Below are 16,734 nucleotides of genomic sequence, written 5' to 3' on the forward strand. Positions count from 1 at the left end.
AAAGCAAAGACTTCCAGTTAAGCCCTTCAACTTGAACTTGATTCTTTAGCAACATTACAGATATGTCTGTCCAGGAATTATTGATAACAATAAAGAAGTGATTTGCTATTGTCTCCTTCCAGGATACTTAAAAAAACACACCTTCCTAATCTAGCCTAATGCCCTGCAATTTCCCAAGACACTCCAGTCCAACTATAACTCAGGGCTGACCCTTGTTAACGTTTTAGGGTTAGCAAACATCAGCTAGATATTGCCACACTGCTGGATTTTCATGAGTCTAGGAAATCAAGGACTTGTGGCCATTTCAAGGCTCATAAGAATATGATGGTGAGCCAGGGCTGACTGAAGACATCTACATAACTAAGCAGAGACAGTGGTTGTGCAGAATAAAAGACCAGTGGATAGATTAACTGTTCAAATTTTTCCGAAAGAGTGTTCGGGAGATCTCCCATGACAGAGATCCCCAACCTTTTGGGCACCAGGGACCAGTTCCATGGAGAGAGGTTTTTCTGTGGGTGAGAGGGTGTATGGTTTTGTGTGCTGCCTGCATCACATGGATGGGGTTCTGCTTGTTTGTGCATGCCACAGCCCATTACTAGTCCATGGACCAGAGGTTGGGGACCCTGTCTCATGAACTCCTCACAAGGACAACAAAGCATAGTACAGGGGTTTTCAACCAGTGGTACGGGTGCCACCTGTGGTACATTGGCACCTGGCAGGTGGTATGTGACCATCCTAGAAAAGTGGTAGCAGGGGAGGGGAATGAGCTGAACCGGTGGCAGCACCGCACAAACCTGAGCGAGAGACAGCTGGAGCTGCGGGGCTGTCAGGGCTCAGCGGAAGTGCCAGGATCAGCGCCACTTGCCAGAAGAAGCGCCGATCAGCTGGAATGTTGCAGCATCTCCAGGGTCTTGTGATTTACATTCAGATGCTTGGCAACTGATTCATATTTATGATGGTCAGTGTCCCAGGGTCATGTGAAGTGACCAAAACCTGCTGCAACCACCCAACAGATAGGGGGGGAAATAAGAACCAAACACTCCCCCACCCCACCCCCACTGCCAATCCTCAACAGAAATGCTCACAACAATGAAAACCTCGGACAGGAGGAAGAGTGCTGCCAGCCGGGCAGGCAGGTGTCTTGCTCGGCTGTAGCTTGGGGGGCACTTTTTTCAGTGCCATTGTAATTTCGAACAGTCACTAAGCAAACTGTTGTAAGTCAAGGATTACCTGCACTTCATCACTTTTTTCCTTTTTGGGGGGGGGTCATCAAGTTTTTGACACCTTGCTAGGCGACTGGTGGTACTCGGATGTTGCCGTATCCTAAAAGTGGTACAATGGGTGAAAAGGTTGAAAAGCCCTGGCATAGTAGTCTCTCATGGGTTTAAGTGCCAAGAGCCAAGGGTATGACAACTTTGCTCTCAGCAGCATTGGAGCCTTTCATAAGGATATCAAGCCAGTCAAACTCACTTGTTAATCACTTTTGGAAATATTTGATTTAACCACTTTATAAATATTAGACAACTTCAAAATGGCGAGCTTAATTTGATACCCAGTGAATTTTATTTTCTTCAGATTTAAAAAAAATAGACTCAAAAATGTAAATAATATAAAACTGGCAAAAAAAGCAGGAAAAAAAGGATTTTTGTTTAAGAAAATTTTAATTGGATTGGGAAACTAGAGAGATTTGGAATATCAGTTATTTTTGTTGTATAATTTAAAAAAAGTATGTAATTAGATACTACATTTGTGGGAAATGATTAAAACAGAACCAAATCCATATTAGGAATTGAGGCTTGATGAAATTTGCAAATGGTCAAAGGACCAGGCAAAAATGTATTAAAATAGATAAACTGGCTATAATTTTTTCTTAAAAGAGTTTTTTTTTTGCATGGGCTATGTTAATAGTTAATATCGCAGAAAGGATACAGATTTCAATGGTAAACTTTTAGAAGATGAGAAAGATTTAAGAAAAACTTTAATCAACATAGACATTATAGTGTTTAAAGTCATGGAAGACAGCAAAATTGAATTTACCAAACTAGGAATACAAAAGATAAATCAAAAGAAGGATCTGGAAAAGAAATCCTGGATGATACTTCTTTATGAGATTTACAAAGTAGACTGGTGAAAGGTTTGAAGACTTCTTTTAAATACCAAAGTGTGATGAAAGATCAAAACTTCAAATGCTATAGGAAGGATTTAGAGATTGTGCAGAGCAAAAAGAAGAAATATAAAGTTGATAACAGTTTGTTAACAGAGAGTTTTGAACCTTAATCTTGTTTTTTTATTATCTTTCTTCCTGCAAATAGATCTACTAGTTTTAAAAAATGGGGGGGCTGTTTTGCAATGGGTGGGAATTAATATTAATCAATATTCAATTAGGGGGATAACAGGTGTTTATGTCTTGTTTTCTTAATGTACTTTTTCAAAATATCTTTAAAATTTTGTGATTTGTGTTTTCTTTTTGTTCCTTTTGCTGTTGATTTTTGGACTTTTTGGAGTTTTGTATTTTAACTTCAAAAAAAAATTCTATTAAAAAAAGAATAAATATAAAGTTGGACTATTTGAGCAAGGATAAACTGTTTGATATTTCTGGTAATTCCTAATGGACTTTTTTTTTTTGCTAAAACTGGATTGAAAAGACAATTTCTAGGTTGCATATATGGTAGATAAGAGATGACTATGAGGAGAAAAAATTATTTTTATTTATAACATTATACAGTGAAAACTTAACACATCAGCTTATATTTGGTGTAATGAAACTTTATTATTGCCTTTATTGCCTTTCTTTTTTTCTGTAGATGGTGAGCCAATAGACCCTAAACCCATTTCAATTTCCTCCTTTCATTCAAACTCAGTGTCAATCTTCAGCCATTCGCACTATCTGTCAATCTCACCTGCCTCTTAAGCTTATTTGTAAAAGCAAGTATGATACGTCCAGGTTCATTATCTTTGGAAATATACAGGCATATATACTTAACATGAATATTTTTTATTAAATTTATATACCATCTATCTCACTATTCAGACCAATTCTTGACGTACATACTTTTAACAGTATGAAGTCATAAACAGACTGCTGTATCTTTTAAACATAAAAGTGTGATAAAAATATCTTGCTTTATACACATAATAAACAAGCCCATACAGGACTGGCTGCATATATCTGCTTGGTTTCTGGAGTGGGATTTATTCTTTCCAATTTCAGTATCTAATTTGACCCACAGTTAAGTGAATTTGGCTCATCTATCTATCTAAATTACTTTTTTTGTTGCACAAAAACACTAGATTTTGGCTCGCCTCCCAAGATGGGTTATTTCTCAGAATTGTAAACTCTTCGTCTGGTTTAAGGAAAATTAAAGCCACCCTATGCAGGCAAGCAGGTTCCACGGTCATTAAGAATTCTCCCAGAATAATTTGATTCCATAGAAAAGTGTACATTGAACAGACTTTTCTACATAGTATGTGCCTGATTTCATTTCTGTGTCTGCAGAGGCTCACAGTATCAACCTGGCTCCCTCACATGAGTTGCTTTAATGATTTCCACATCACCATTCTTAAATGGTATCTCACAGTTGTTGTTACAGAGGGAGGGATGGGATTATACTTCACCCAGCAGAGTTCCAGCAAAACTCCATGCCAAAGAATAAGTGGACCACAATCTTTTTTTTCAAAGATGGCAATATTGAAATGAACTTTTATTGTCAAAGGACAACTATGTGTACTTTGAGATTAGCTGAGCCTCCCTTTGTGCTCCCACCCGCCAACACACAGTGACAACAAAACCTCCATCTTACTACACCATGTGAACCAACTACACCACACACCGGCCTCCCAAGTCAATTCTGCATAAAATTCACAAAAGTTCACAAGTTATTTCTCATTCAAAAGCCTAACAGCCCACAGACAGAAGCTGTTTTTCAGCCTGTTGGTGCAGCTGGCTATACTCCTATATCTCCTACCCAATGGTAGGAGAGTAAAGAGATACCGTCCAGGGTGTGAGTCATCTGTGAGAATTTTCCTCACTCTTCCAAGGCAACAAGCCCTGGCGATGTCATCCAGTGGTGTCAGGGGACAGCCCACAATGTCTTGTGCTGTGCTCACCACCCTCTGTAATACCTTCCTATCCGAGGCTGTCAGACCAGCATACCAAACCACAATACCATATGAGAGGACGCTCTCTATAGTAGACCGGTAATATTTAGAAAGCAATGGAGGAAAAGAAAGTTTCCCCAGGATTTGCTACTGAAAGCCACTGGTTTTTTTTTTAAATTCCATTTATATCCCGCCCTTCTCCGAAGACTCAGGGCGGCTTACAAGCTTAGCAGTACTGTTCTACTACTGTTGTTCTACAACAGTAGTCAGCAAGATCTAGGTCACAGATCTAGGTCCCTAGCAACATTTTTGTGGATATTGACACTGAATTGCCAATATTCCATGCAATTCTAGCTGCAATTTTTGGCAGAAAATGATCAAATGTATTAACTCATCAATTAGCCTAACATATCTATTCTTACATTAATCCCATTGGGGGAAAAAGGGCAAGTGGACAGAAATTTATGTTCATCCCTTCACCATTGAGTTAAAATATTACAAGTTGTCAGCAACTTTTGGAGGCCTTCTGGAGGCTGCACCCAAGGTTTTGCACACCCTTGTTGTAGAGGACATTTTAGAGATGAAACCCTTGTCATAACATTGTATTAATTCATTCATACCCAAAAATATCCATAATAACAAGGAAGAAAAAGGAATAGACAATTTTAACAAGTGTGCCGGAGTGAGAGAGAATTTAATTTTAAAACAATTTTCAGGAATTTTTCAAATAAAAAAATTAAAAGAACTGTTTCCATTGTTCAGGCACACAGAAACAGAAGCTGCAAAAGACAGCAATAACACTGCACCAGTCAGACCAGTTTCTTGGATCCAGGTTCTAGTACTGTACTCATCAAACAGTGGTTGTCAACCTAGTGTAGGGACCTACAGGTAGTTCTTAAGATCACAATTGAACCCAACATTTCTGTTGCCAAGCAAGACAGTGGTTAATTGAGTTTTGCCCCATTTTACAACTTTTCTTGTCACTGGTGTTAAATGAATCACTGACGTTAAGTTAGTAACAAATGTTAAAGTGAATCTAACTTTCCCATTGATTGTGCTTGTCAGAAGGTCGCAAAACATGACCCTGGGACACTGCAACCATCAGAAATACATGCCAGTTGGTAAGCGTCAAAATTTTAATTATGTGACAACATGGATGCTGCAACAGTTTAAGTGTGAAACCTGTTCATAAGTCACTTTTTCAGTGTTGAACAAAAGGTTGTTGAGAACAACCTGAATAGTCTATGAAATATTACAGAAGGCCCTTTGTGTTGGCACTGTTACATATAGTATGAACGTGTGTACATGCATGCCCAAAATCCTAGAATCACAATCTTTGCAAGATTCTGACATTCTCATCCCTAATCTTGCAATACTTTAAGACCAAACACTTGAGATACGGTGAAGATTTCAGCTATATTTAATTATTAAAAATTAATACCTACTTCACGTTCAGGTTGAACGGAGGTAACCTGAGTGGGGTCACATATGCCGTGGTTCCCACAACCATTTATATAGTGATTCTTCGAATTGTGCCATCACCGCCTAGTGAGAACTTTGTGCAAACACAAGCCCCCCATGCTCAGCTGGTTTTCTCCTTTGTGTTAGTATGTACTCAGATTCTTTTTCTGTTGAAAACCGACTTGAATCCGAATTAATCTGAAGCTCTGATCCCTGCTGTCGTCCATACGCTCTACTACATTCGATCGGCCTTTTCCCAAGTGCTGTATACGTACTTGGGCCCTTACAACGAAAACTCTCCCTTCTGGAAAATGACGGCCCTGGCCCTTTAAGAAAAACTTCACCTCTTCTCTTTCTCTCCCGCCAAACAACGTGCTTCGCTATAACCCCGCAGCCAATAGAGTAGAAGGAAAGGCGGGGCGAACGGAACGCGGGAAGCCGGAGGAAAGGAGGAGGGGAGCTGGAATCGTTAGTATTGTTTGAAGTTCAGCGTCGCGCGCGGGAAAAGAGCAGCGAAGGCAGAAGAAGCCTCGGTCACTCAACTGCCGAGCACAAACACACCACGGTCAATCGGCGTCGTGCGAGTTCGCGGCCATTCGAGTCCCCTCCCAACCGCAGCCACTGCCGGGCGGCCGCGGGACCGGTTTCTTGCTTGGGTCTTGCGGACCACCGCCTCTCCTTCCTTGATCTGTGCCGGCGAGTACTTTCGGGGCAAACTGGGATCCTTCCCAGCTCGCGTCTCCTCCGATGGAGAACTTCCAGAAAGTGGAGAAGATCGGGGAAGGCACCTACGGCGTGGTCTATAAAGCAAAGAACAAAGTCACCGGCGAGGTGGTCGCGCTTAAAAAAATCCGCTTGGACACGTGAGCGAAAGAGCCTTTTTCTCCTCCATCTAACACCCAGCTTTCACACGCGCAGGCGAATATACATTGCGGCGGGAAGAGGGATCGAATCTCCGCTTAAAGGAGAAAGCGCAGCCCGAGCCTCGCTTTGCTTTTGGAAGGAAGTCTAGCTTTGGAGCGGTGGTCGAGGAACTACGGGTGTGGGAGGAAATAAAATGGGAGACTCGTAATCTGGCGGCTCGGCTCCGCCATTAAGGGTGCCTTTTGATTGAAGGGTTGGTTCAGAGGAGGGAGGTTATGCTTTCCTCTGCTCTTGATCCGCGTCCAAATGTTTCTGAAAGTTATGAAGACGAGAGGAGACGTGCAACCTCGCCGTCTCCGCGGCTCCCTCTTTATCTTGCTTTTAATAAGGTGCTAATTTTACCTGCGTGCAAAACGCTCCTTAGCCCAGAGCAGAGCATGAGCTCTTTCGCCACGTAGGTACCTGGCGAAATGCAGATAGTATGCGGGATGAGGCCCCTGGGCTGGGAGAGCTCTCCAGAAGAGGGGCAATGGATTGGAATCGCTAGGCAGCTTGCTTTACAAGTTCCTGCTTTGGAATTGTTGGGATTGCAGCAAAGATGAATCTAAAAAATGTTCTTCCACGTTTCGAGTTAAAAATATGCTGCTTATGTGACCGAACCCTTAACATGTCCTTTGCTATGAAAAGTAGTGCAAATAGATGTCCCTTCTGTGTGCTGTAGAATACCCAGCTAACATCCTGGATTCAGCTAATATTAACTTTTGAGTAAGCCCTTCCCCCTTTGTTTTCTTTGGACAAACCATGAGCATTGGCTTCATTTATATCTCCCCTTTTTTATCCACTAGAAGCTGATGGTGGTATACATACATGCATCTTAATTTTCTTCTTTTCCCCTTAATCCTGTGAGCAAGAGGAAATGATTTGGGAAATATTTATATTCTGGAGTTTCCCAAATCTTGTCCCTGTAAAGCTGAGAATTAGATTAGAAGGCCAGTTTGATAGGAGAACAGTCAAATGTGCCAAAAATGCATACAGCATCCCAGCAGATCCTATTTAATCTGCATTACTAATCTATTATTCCAGCTGCATTGGGTAATCATGTATTATGCACTGTCTTTTTCATTTACAATTCTAGGGCTTAGTTTTCAATCTTAGCATCTCAAATAGTCAATTTACTTGGCTTAAATTCACTCTAGTTTCATCTCCTCCCTTCTTAATTTGATGTTTCTCTTTGCTTTCAGGGAGACAGAAGGAGTTCCCAGTACTGCCATCAGAGAGATTTCTCTCTTAAAGGAATTGAACCATCCCAACATAGTCAAGTAAGTATGTGGAAGACAGAAGGAGATGATCCGTAGAGTAATAAATAGAATCCTATTTTTGGGTCTTCAAGCCGTTTACCAGCCACCATAATTTTTGTACAATTATGGTGGTTGGTAAACAGTGGCCACTGTTCACTTTTTTAGTTAAATTGGGAGGAGGCATTTTTATGGGCCAGTATCTGACAGCAGCTGATCTGAGAAAAGTTGCTTCAAAGAAGGTTTGACAGTAAACTGGAAGTTACACACTTCCTTGTTCCTTATTTTATTTCTGCTAAATTTAGAAACATGGGCAACTTGAATATAATTTATAACCTGGCCTAATAATGGCACTGAACTTGTAAAAAAAAAATTTGTGGTTTTCTTATTAATATCCAAATGTTTGGTTTTTTTACTTCCTATCCTTGACTCCCCAGATTGTTGGATGTAATCCATACTGAGAACAAACTCTATTTGGTCTTTGAGTTCTTACATCAAGATCTAAAGAAATTCATGGATTCTTCTACTTCCATCAGTGGTGTAGAGTTACCTCTTATCAAGGTAAGCCAGGCAGAGCATGTAGGCAAAAAAAAAAGAGCAACTTAGTTCTGGGTTCATAGGCACACTAGGTACATTTCTTTTTACTTGACAAAAAAACTGCAAAAGTGCTGCAAGCCAAGGATTTTGAGGGGAGCTTTGTGTCTTCAGTGGATATGCACTTAAATGTAGACAGTCATACAGAGCTTCTTGATGAACAATGTGTAGAGTAAGACTAGCTTTGCTCTTAAATACTCTTGACTTAACTAAAATCTTATATAGACCCAAATGAAATTATACAGCTCTGCTAAATGTTCAAGGTGTTTCCTTAATTTTTTTTTAACGTGGTAAAAGAAAGCATAACATCCTCTACTTTGGCTTACCAAATGGGAGTTAGAGGCAGCAGTATAGCCTATTCTGGATTGTACATAGGGCAGACTGTGGCTTTATAACTGAAAAATCTAAGAGACATGTTCTTCATAAAGTGGTATACAGAATGTTGAATTAGACATGCCCCCCCCCCAAGTCTTTTGGATATGATCAGGGTCAAACCCAGTTCATCTCTTTGCCTAATCTCATCACATCCAAAGTGAGGCTCTCTGTCCCAGACAAAGCCCCCTTTGCAATCCCATCAAACCAAAGGAAAAAAAGCCTCCTCATCAGCTAAAGGGAATTGCAACAGAACTGTCAACATCCATCCATCAGCTGATGACCTCAGCATTCCATATCTTTAACAATGGACCTTCTCAACTATACTGCCCTCCTCAATGGTCCATTTTGCTTAACAATAGAACTCACCCCAGGTGTGCTGATAAGGACCTGCTTAGCTTTCCCACTGGTCAGCCAATCAGATCTCAAGGAAGGCCTTACAGCAGATATGTCAAACACAAGGGGGGGGATCCAGCCCGCTAAGTGGTTTCATATGGCCCGCAAAGCCATCCTGGAAACAGTGAGGGAACAGCCCCCACTGCCTTGACCCTGGCCCAGAGACCCTCCTTCTGCCAGAGACCCTCAGATCTGTCCCACTCCTGCCCAGACCCCCATAGGCACCCTTGATGCGAACGATGTAGAGCTGGCCACACCCACCCAGGCCATACCCACCCGGCCCCCTGAGGGCAACCGCAATGCTGATGCGGCCCTCAATGAAATTGAGTTTGACACCCCTGCCTTACAGCCTTCAAGTTATAAAAATAGTTGCTTTTCTATGGTTTGCAGTCCCTCTTATAACACAAGAACTCAAGGATCCTTTCAGTAAATAAGTTCTTTTCAATACTGTGATCTTTCAGACCGAATCCATAACACCACAGCATATTGTTTTTTTTTCTTTCATTCCATTTGTTAATTTATATTCCGTCATTTAGCCCTCTCTATAGCACAGAAGTCCCCAATCTTTCGGGCACCAGGGCCCATTTCCGTGGAGAAAGGTTTTTTCACGGCCCAGAGTGTGTGTGGGTTTTGTGTGCTGCCTGCATTCCACGGATGGGGCTTTGCTTGTTTGTGCGGACCGGTACCAGGGTTAGGGTTAGGGTTCAAAGTTACAACAGCACTGAAAAAAGTGACTTATGACCATTTTTCACACTTGAAATTATGGCAGCATCCCCATGGTCACGTGGTTTACATTCAGATGCTTGACAACTGGTTCATATTTATGAGAGTTATAGTGTCCCAGAGTCATGTGATCACCTTTTGAGACCTTCTGACAAACAAAGTTAATGGGGAAGCCAGGTTACTAATTTAATAACTGCAGAGATTCACTTAATGTGACAAAAAAAAATTGGGCAAAACTCACTTAAATTCCTCATTTAACAACAAATTTTGCACTCAATTGTCATAAGTTGAGGACCATCTGTACTGACTTAAGGACTCATTATGGCTTTGGTCAATAAAGGTTTTCAAATAACACCATTTAGCAGAGAGGAAGTAGATTAGATTTAAGACAGAATCATAAGAAGAATGTTACATGCAACATTCTCTGCTACTGGTAAAGACTGGTTAGTTTTGGCCAATAGGCCCCAAGCACAACCAAAACCTAATTTTATTCTAAGCGTGTTTATGTTTTTCCTAGAGCTATCTGTTCCAGCTGCTGCAGGGTCTTGCCTTTTGCCATTCCCATCGTGTCCTCCACCGAGATCTTAAGCCACAGAACCTCCTCATCAATGCAGAGGGAGCAATAAAACTTGCTGACTTTGGGCTTGCACGTGCATTTGGCGTGCCAGTGAGAACCTACACGCATGAGGTGACCAATTTGTTTTTCCCCACTTTGGCATTCTCTGTACTGCCCATAATCCTTGACTTAAATTGGGACTGGAATTTCCATCATGGCAATGTGGTTGTAAAGCTCGGGGAAGGCACTTGCAACATTTTCTATCAGTTTCCCCATTGCAAGATTGTTATTACTTGACTGCAAGGGTGTACCCATTGCTACTATAATTGAGCCCATTGACTTTGCTGTTTCTCTTCCCTCCTTCCCAGGCTTCTTCTGAGGGCACAGTCTTCTAATTAGTCCAGAATATAATATGAACCTGATCAATTTGCCTTGAATGAAAAATCTAGATTGATTTGTTTTATAATCCATTTTTTTCTTGGCTTTCACTCTATGTACATACATATAAATATGTGTAGACATTAGGATGAATAACATTAGGGAAACAGTTTCTTTAATATCATGCTGCTCGTGCAGGTGCCCCAAATTTATTTTTCAGATTTCCCACAAACTATTGGCTTTCCAGCTGAAAGTAGTCTTTTCAAAGAGGTTTATGTTGAAATGCAGTTGCTGTATTACTTTCTGAAGAGTACAGTTTGTATTACATATTTTTGTTGGTTATGGCTCATTTATTTATTTATTTATTTATTTTATTACATTTATATACCGCGTTTCCATGCTCTGTTCAAAATATTAAAATTATTATCTTAATTGAAACATAAAGCCTAAATGATTACATTTGGAATATTTTACTAATATTCTTTCTTGTCAGCACTGACATCCTGCATTTCCTAGGCCGCCTAGCCAGCCAGATCAACCCTGGCGATCAGTGGAGTGGTAGATGTCATAGCCAGATAGCCCTTGCACCCATTTTATTGGACAATGACCGAAATAATCTATGTATTCATATGATTGTTGCAGTTGGGGAGCTCATAGTAAAGATTATTTGGATCAATGTGCCCTCATAAGAAGCACTACCTGGACTTGTTTTTTGATATATGGTAAAATCTGTTATTCTAAAGATACTTGACTCTCTTACACAGTTAACCATTGAAAATACTCATATTCTATTTTAAAACTGGGCTCTGGAGATTAAAAGTTTGGACTTACCGAACCAAACCTAAATGAAAGTTGGTGTCAACAATGATTAAATGAACTTAAATTTCCCAGAGAAGGGGAGAGGAAAAACTATTTCAGAAATCATTTCTGAGTTTGGCCATCCCACTTGGGGTGTGTGTGAAAGCCCTAACAAGCAGGCATATACATAGAATGAAGGCTACTGCTAAGCTTGTAAGCCGCCCTGAGTCTTCGGAGAAGGGCGGGATATAAATGGAATTAAAATAAAATAAATAAATAAATAAACCTGGGAAATGATGCTGAGGATATTTGACCATATAAAGTAAACTCATGTAATTAATATTAATAAAACATTTCCCTATTCATTAAACTTTGGCATGTAAATAGGATACAGTTTTGGAGCTGCCTTATTGGTGCCTCTAGCTTTCAGTTTCTTCCCTGGAAGGACCAAGAATTGAATGTAGCCTCTTCAGTATGTGAGTCATGTGGTGAACTATTGAAAAGTGACTCCAGTGCAGTCCTTATAGTAGCTCTTAATCTGAATTAATTTGATGGCATTATGTGGTGATGCGTTACAAACAATGGAAGGGATAGGGTGTGTGATGCAGAGAACCAGTGGAAAGTGTCCATTCCTGATTAGCTGGTTATTTAATTGTACATCCATTGCGGATTTTGTACTTCACACTAGGTGGTGACTCTTTGGTATCGAGCTCCAGAAATTCTCCTTGGCTGCAAATACTACTCAACAGCAGTGGACATATGGAGCCTTGGATGCATCTTTGCAGAGATGGTATGTATTTTGGAAATGACCATGGGATGAAGCAGCAAATTGGGCTCGAGTCTGGCACTGAAAAGCTTTTGATTGGCAGGAGCCAGAAAATGTGGCTTGTGATGTTTAAGGTCTCAAGGTTATTGTACAAATGTGAGTAACTATGTCATTACAGACTCAAACATCTGAAAAAGTTATTGCTCCTTAAGGCGAGTTTTATTGCTGTAAAACACACACTCATTCATTTCTGTGTGTGAAACATGAGTAGGTCAGGTCAATTAAAGCCTGCTGACAGGATCAGTTGACTTCTGAGGACTGAATTGAGCTTTGGAGAAAACTACTTCCCTGCTAGGGGCAATTTGTGCTCCAAGAATGGAGAATTGGGTCATACACTGAGCATGTGCTGAGGGTTCTTTATCTGAGGAATAATTGGAATGAAGGAATGGGCCAGATTCCTTCTGTCTATCTCAATGATGTCAGTATCGCCACAAAATCCTCCAAGGACCTTCATGTATGGGGCTTTTATCTCCACAGGGAAGGACCATCATAATGAACATTATGTTTTTTTTATATCCTGCTGTTTGCATAATATTTTTATAACCGTATATCAAATAGCCGATACAACAGAATAAAATCACTAATAGAAGGACCGCAATGAAACATTGCATCAGGCTAGGAAAGCCTACTATGCTATGGTTCTGACTTTTTGTTCTTCTGCCAAATAGTTAACCCGTAGAGCTCTCTTCCCTGGGGACTCAGAAATTGACCAGCTATTTCGCATCTTCCGCACACTGGGCACTCCGGATGAGACCGTGTGGCCAGGAGTCACCTCTATGCCTGACTATAAGTCCAGTTTTCCCAAGTGGGCCCGGCAGGACTTCAGCAAAGTAGTACCACCGCTGGATGAAGAAGGCAGAAAACTTCTAGCAGTGAGTTTTATGTGGAGTGAGAAGTATTTTGAACTGTAGCATGTGATTACCATACCAAGCTAAGAAAAGGTATAGTTACTTTAAGGAGCATCTGACAGAGCTGGCAATGGCACCCATGCCAAATCAAAAGCACCCTTATTGATTTGTGTTATATAATGTTGGTATTTTTATCAAATTCTTATTCAGGGTTTGCTCTGCCTCCATGTTTTCCTCTGCTGTCCTGCTTTAAGATTGAATTTTTTCTGTCCGCTTAGTGCCAGGATTGAACCATTATTCAGTGTAAAACTTGTGAGCTCTTTGCATACTTTATCCACCTACAAGGAAAAAAAATGGTTTGGCTCTTAGTTTTGAGTGTCCCGACTGTTACCTGTTCGTATTCCTTTAGGAGACAAACTCTAAAATCACACTTTTGGTTGCTAGATTTTGTTTCTTGTCATTAGCTTGTCATATGACCGCAATGCATAGCACTAACTTGAGCAAGGTAGTTGAAGTGAGAGTTGAGAAGTACAAAGCACTTTCAACATTTTGAGTATCTTACAGTGCACAAGAGCATAATAAAACTTGCACCCTCCTCTTTCCCCTTTAGCTAATGCTGCATTACGATCCCAACAAGAGAATCTCAGCCAAGACTGCTCTCAATCACCCCTTCTTTCGAGATGTCACAAAGGCTTTGCCACACCTCCGCTTGTGAAATGAAACTGGAGCCAACAGAGTTGCTGCAGTGCAGGCTCTGCAACATGCCTTTTCCTCGGGCAGCCCTAGTTGCTTGCACTTAACTTTTCAACTTAACCCCGGAGAGAACACTTGAAGGTCCAGTTGGAGCACAGCCCACACCTTTAGGATTTTATTAAATCACTAAACTGAGTTTGAGGATTCACTGGTTCCAAACTGCCTTGTGAAGAGAGAAGGGTCTCCAAAGCTACCAGCCCCAAGGATTCAACTTGCTTGAGAAGCACCCCTTTCATTCTTCACACGTTTTATCCACGCCACCTCACCCATGAGTTCCATGCCTTCCTTCTTGGTGACTTCTTCAAAATAATGCATTCTGTATTTGCTTACTCTCCAGCTGTTGACATCTTGGCACACGTACAGTGTAGATGCTTCTCTTTCCTTCAGGTGTAGAAGGGACTTATTAGGGCTAAGGGACTTTGGCAACATCTCTTGTGGTGTTTTCATCTGTGACGTTGGTCAGTTTTAACCCACCGATTACTAAAATAATCCTGAAGAGATGGGATCGCTGAAGCCGGTGGTACGGTACGCCTTGCTAACTATTCAAATGAATACCTGCTGCATCGCTAAGCTCTTTTTGACATTGGTATGGAGAGTAGGTTGTTTAAAGAAAGAAAGAAAAACTCAAAAAAAATTGCTCGTTTGGTGGGGAAATGGGCAAATGTTTATTCACCCAGTATTGTATTATATATCTGTTTTCTTATTCTGTATCAGTGAGCTGATGGTCTTTTTGAGTTTATAGCCAATTAATGCCTTATGTTTGGCAATTATGGCTTGCCATTCCAATGCTGTCTTCCTATAACAGTCGGGAAAGTTTCAAATGTCAGTTCTGATGGGTTGGCCTTGCATTCTTGGCTTTAAGTAGCGTATCTTGCAAATATAGATGCTTAAATTATATGTGAGCTTTGAAATACATATCTGTTGTCTCTCTTACAATCTCCAGCAATACATCTTGAGCCAAATATAAGTCATAACCCCAGCTAGAGCATTCACATTAGCAAACTTTTCTGGTTTGGTTTGGGGAGCTGGAAATATCAATGTCTACATCTTTGTCTCACCCTGTTTTGGAGGCAACCAGATTGTTCAAATTACATTAGTTGAATGTCATCTAATTTGATTTAAAAAAACAAAAGCCTGAACAGTAGCTAAACAAAATCATGATCAGTTTCTAGTCAATGCCACCCAGAGGTGAAGTATAGTCGTAAATGTTTCATATTGAGAATTTTTAAAGACCACTTAGATTTGCTTAAGAGCAGAACACTTTCCTACAGAATTCAGGATTTTATTTTAGAGTAAGGCAACGTGTAGTACCTAAAGCCTGTCTCTAGCATGCAGCAATAACTTAAATCTGATTTTGAAATAACTCCAAATTTCACACTTTTTCAATCAGTTGTATGATGCATCTTAAATATGAGGCTTCAGTAAAGCCATCTGATATTTGTTTTCCTGAAATGCTTATTTTTATTAAAAGCATATATGCTAGGGTAATACTCATTTATCATAGAAGTGAAACATGTATTTTAAGATAGTGAGGACTGCACTTTCCTCAATGGGGGGAAAGTTCCCATTCTAAGTCATGATTCTTACTATCTTTACTCATAGATGAAATATCCATCCGTTTCAGATATGGATGGAGACTTCACTAAGAAAGTTGGTTATTTCAGGACCTCTTGAATTAAAATGGACATTCTTACATGATGCTGTTTAGTATATACGGTAATAATACAGAAATATTCATGCCACTATTCACAATATTTGCAACATGGTATCCTTTCCCTTCATTGTTGGTCTGGAAATTTATATATATATATATATATTTATAGAGCTATTAGTTTTAAAAAAAAGTTCTGGATTTGTTAGCCTAAGCACCTTGACATTTTTGTAATATAATCTTTTAAAGAAAAGTAATTATTTTGTTTTCTTAGCTCTTTCTATGGCAAATGTTTCTAAATACAGTACTACTGTGAAATCAGTTTATAAATCATTAAATATTAGCAATTTTAACGCTTGGCTTCCTTTTCCTCAAAGCAAAGACACTCATCTGTTTTCATCAAATTTAAGGATTTGGGGGATGAAATGTAAATGGTCTAGCAGTTAAAGCAACATTTTGATTTCAGGATCTTTTTAAAGACTTAGAAATGATAGAGGACCTCAAAGAGTTTTGGAGTTATCTTATTTGAGCTCCAGAATTATTTGACTTTGCAACCCCTTGAAACTGTCTTGGGGAATCCAAGGGTCCCGAGACCATGTCTTGAGAATCACTGGCCTACGTTTTCCATTTGTATCTGCATATACATTAAGATTTTATTGTGAAACATAAAAGACTTTATTATAGGAAGTCCTTGGCTTATAAAGTTACAACGGACTCCAAAAGATATTTACGACTCAATTTTGAAGTTTTGACAACTGCTTGCACACACACACACACACACACACATCTTGTCATGCAATCATTTTGGGCACATGGCAACCAGTTTACAATTAAGGCAGACATGTCAAACACAAGGCCTGGGGGCCGGATGTGGCCCGCGAAGTGGTTTCATGTGGCCCGCGAAACCATCCTGGAAACAGTGAGGGAACGGCCCCCACTGCGTTGGCCCTGGCCCAGAGACCCTCAGATCTGTCCCACTCCTGCCCAGGCCCCCATAGGCCCCCTTGATGCGAACTATGTAGAGCTGGCTATGCCCACCCAGTAGGTCATACGCACTCTAGCCACGCCCACCCAGTAGGCCATACCCACCCGGCCCCCTGAGGGCAACCACAATGCTGATG

General features: G+C 40.5%; 1 protein-coding gene across 1 annotated transcript; it reads left to right on the forward strand.

Annotated features, from left to right (window-relative positions):
* Positions 1-6,049: 6,049 nt before the first annotated feature.
* Positions 6,050-15,818, forward strand: CDK2 (cyclin dependent kinase 2). Its single transcript, XM_081316301.1, has 7 exons — positions 6,050-6,422; positions 7,665-7,742; positions 8,156-8,279; positions 10,321-10,491; positions 12,224-12,325; positions 13,030-13,233; positions 13,820-15,818. The coding sequence occupies exons 1-7, from the start codon at positions 6,307-6,309 to the stop codon at positions 13,922-13,924; spliced, it is 900 nt and encodes a 299-aa protein (XP_081172427.1). The 5' UTR covers positions 6,050-6,306; the 3' UTR covers positions 13,925-15,818.
* Positions 15,819-16,734: the final 916 nt, after the last annotated feature.

Source organism: Vipera berus, assembly GCF_964194415.1.
Source record: "Vipera berus genome assembly, chromosome: 2".
Taxonomy (NCBI): domain Eukaryota; kingdom Metazoa; phylum Chordata; class Lepidosauria; order Squamata; family Viperidae; genus Vipera; species Vipera berus.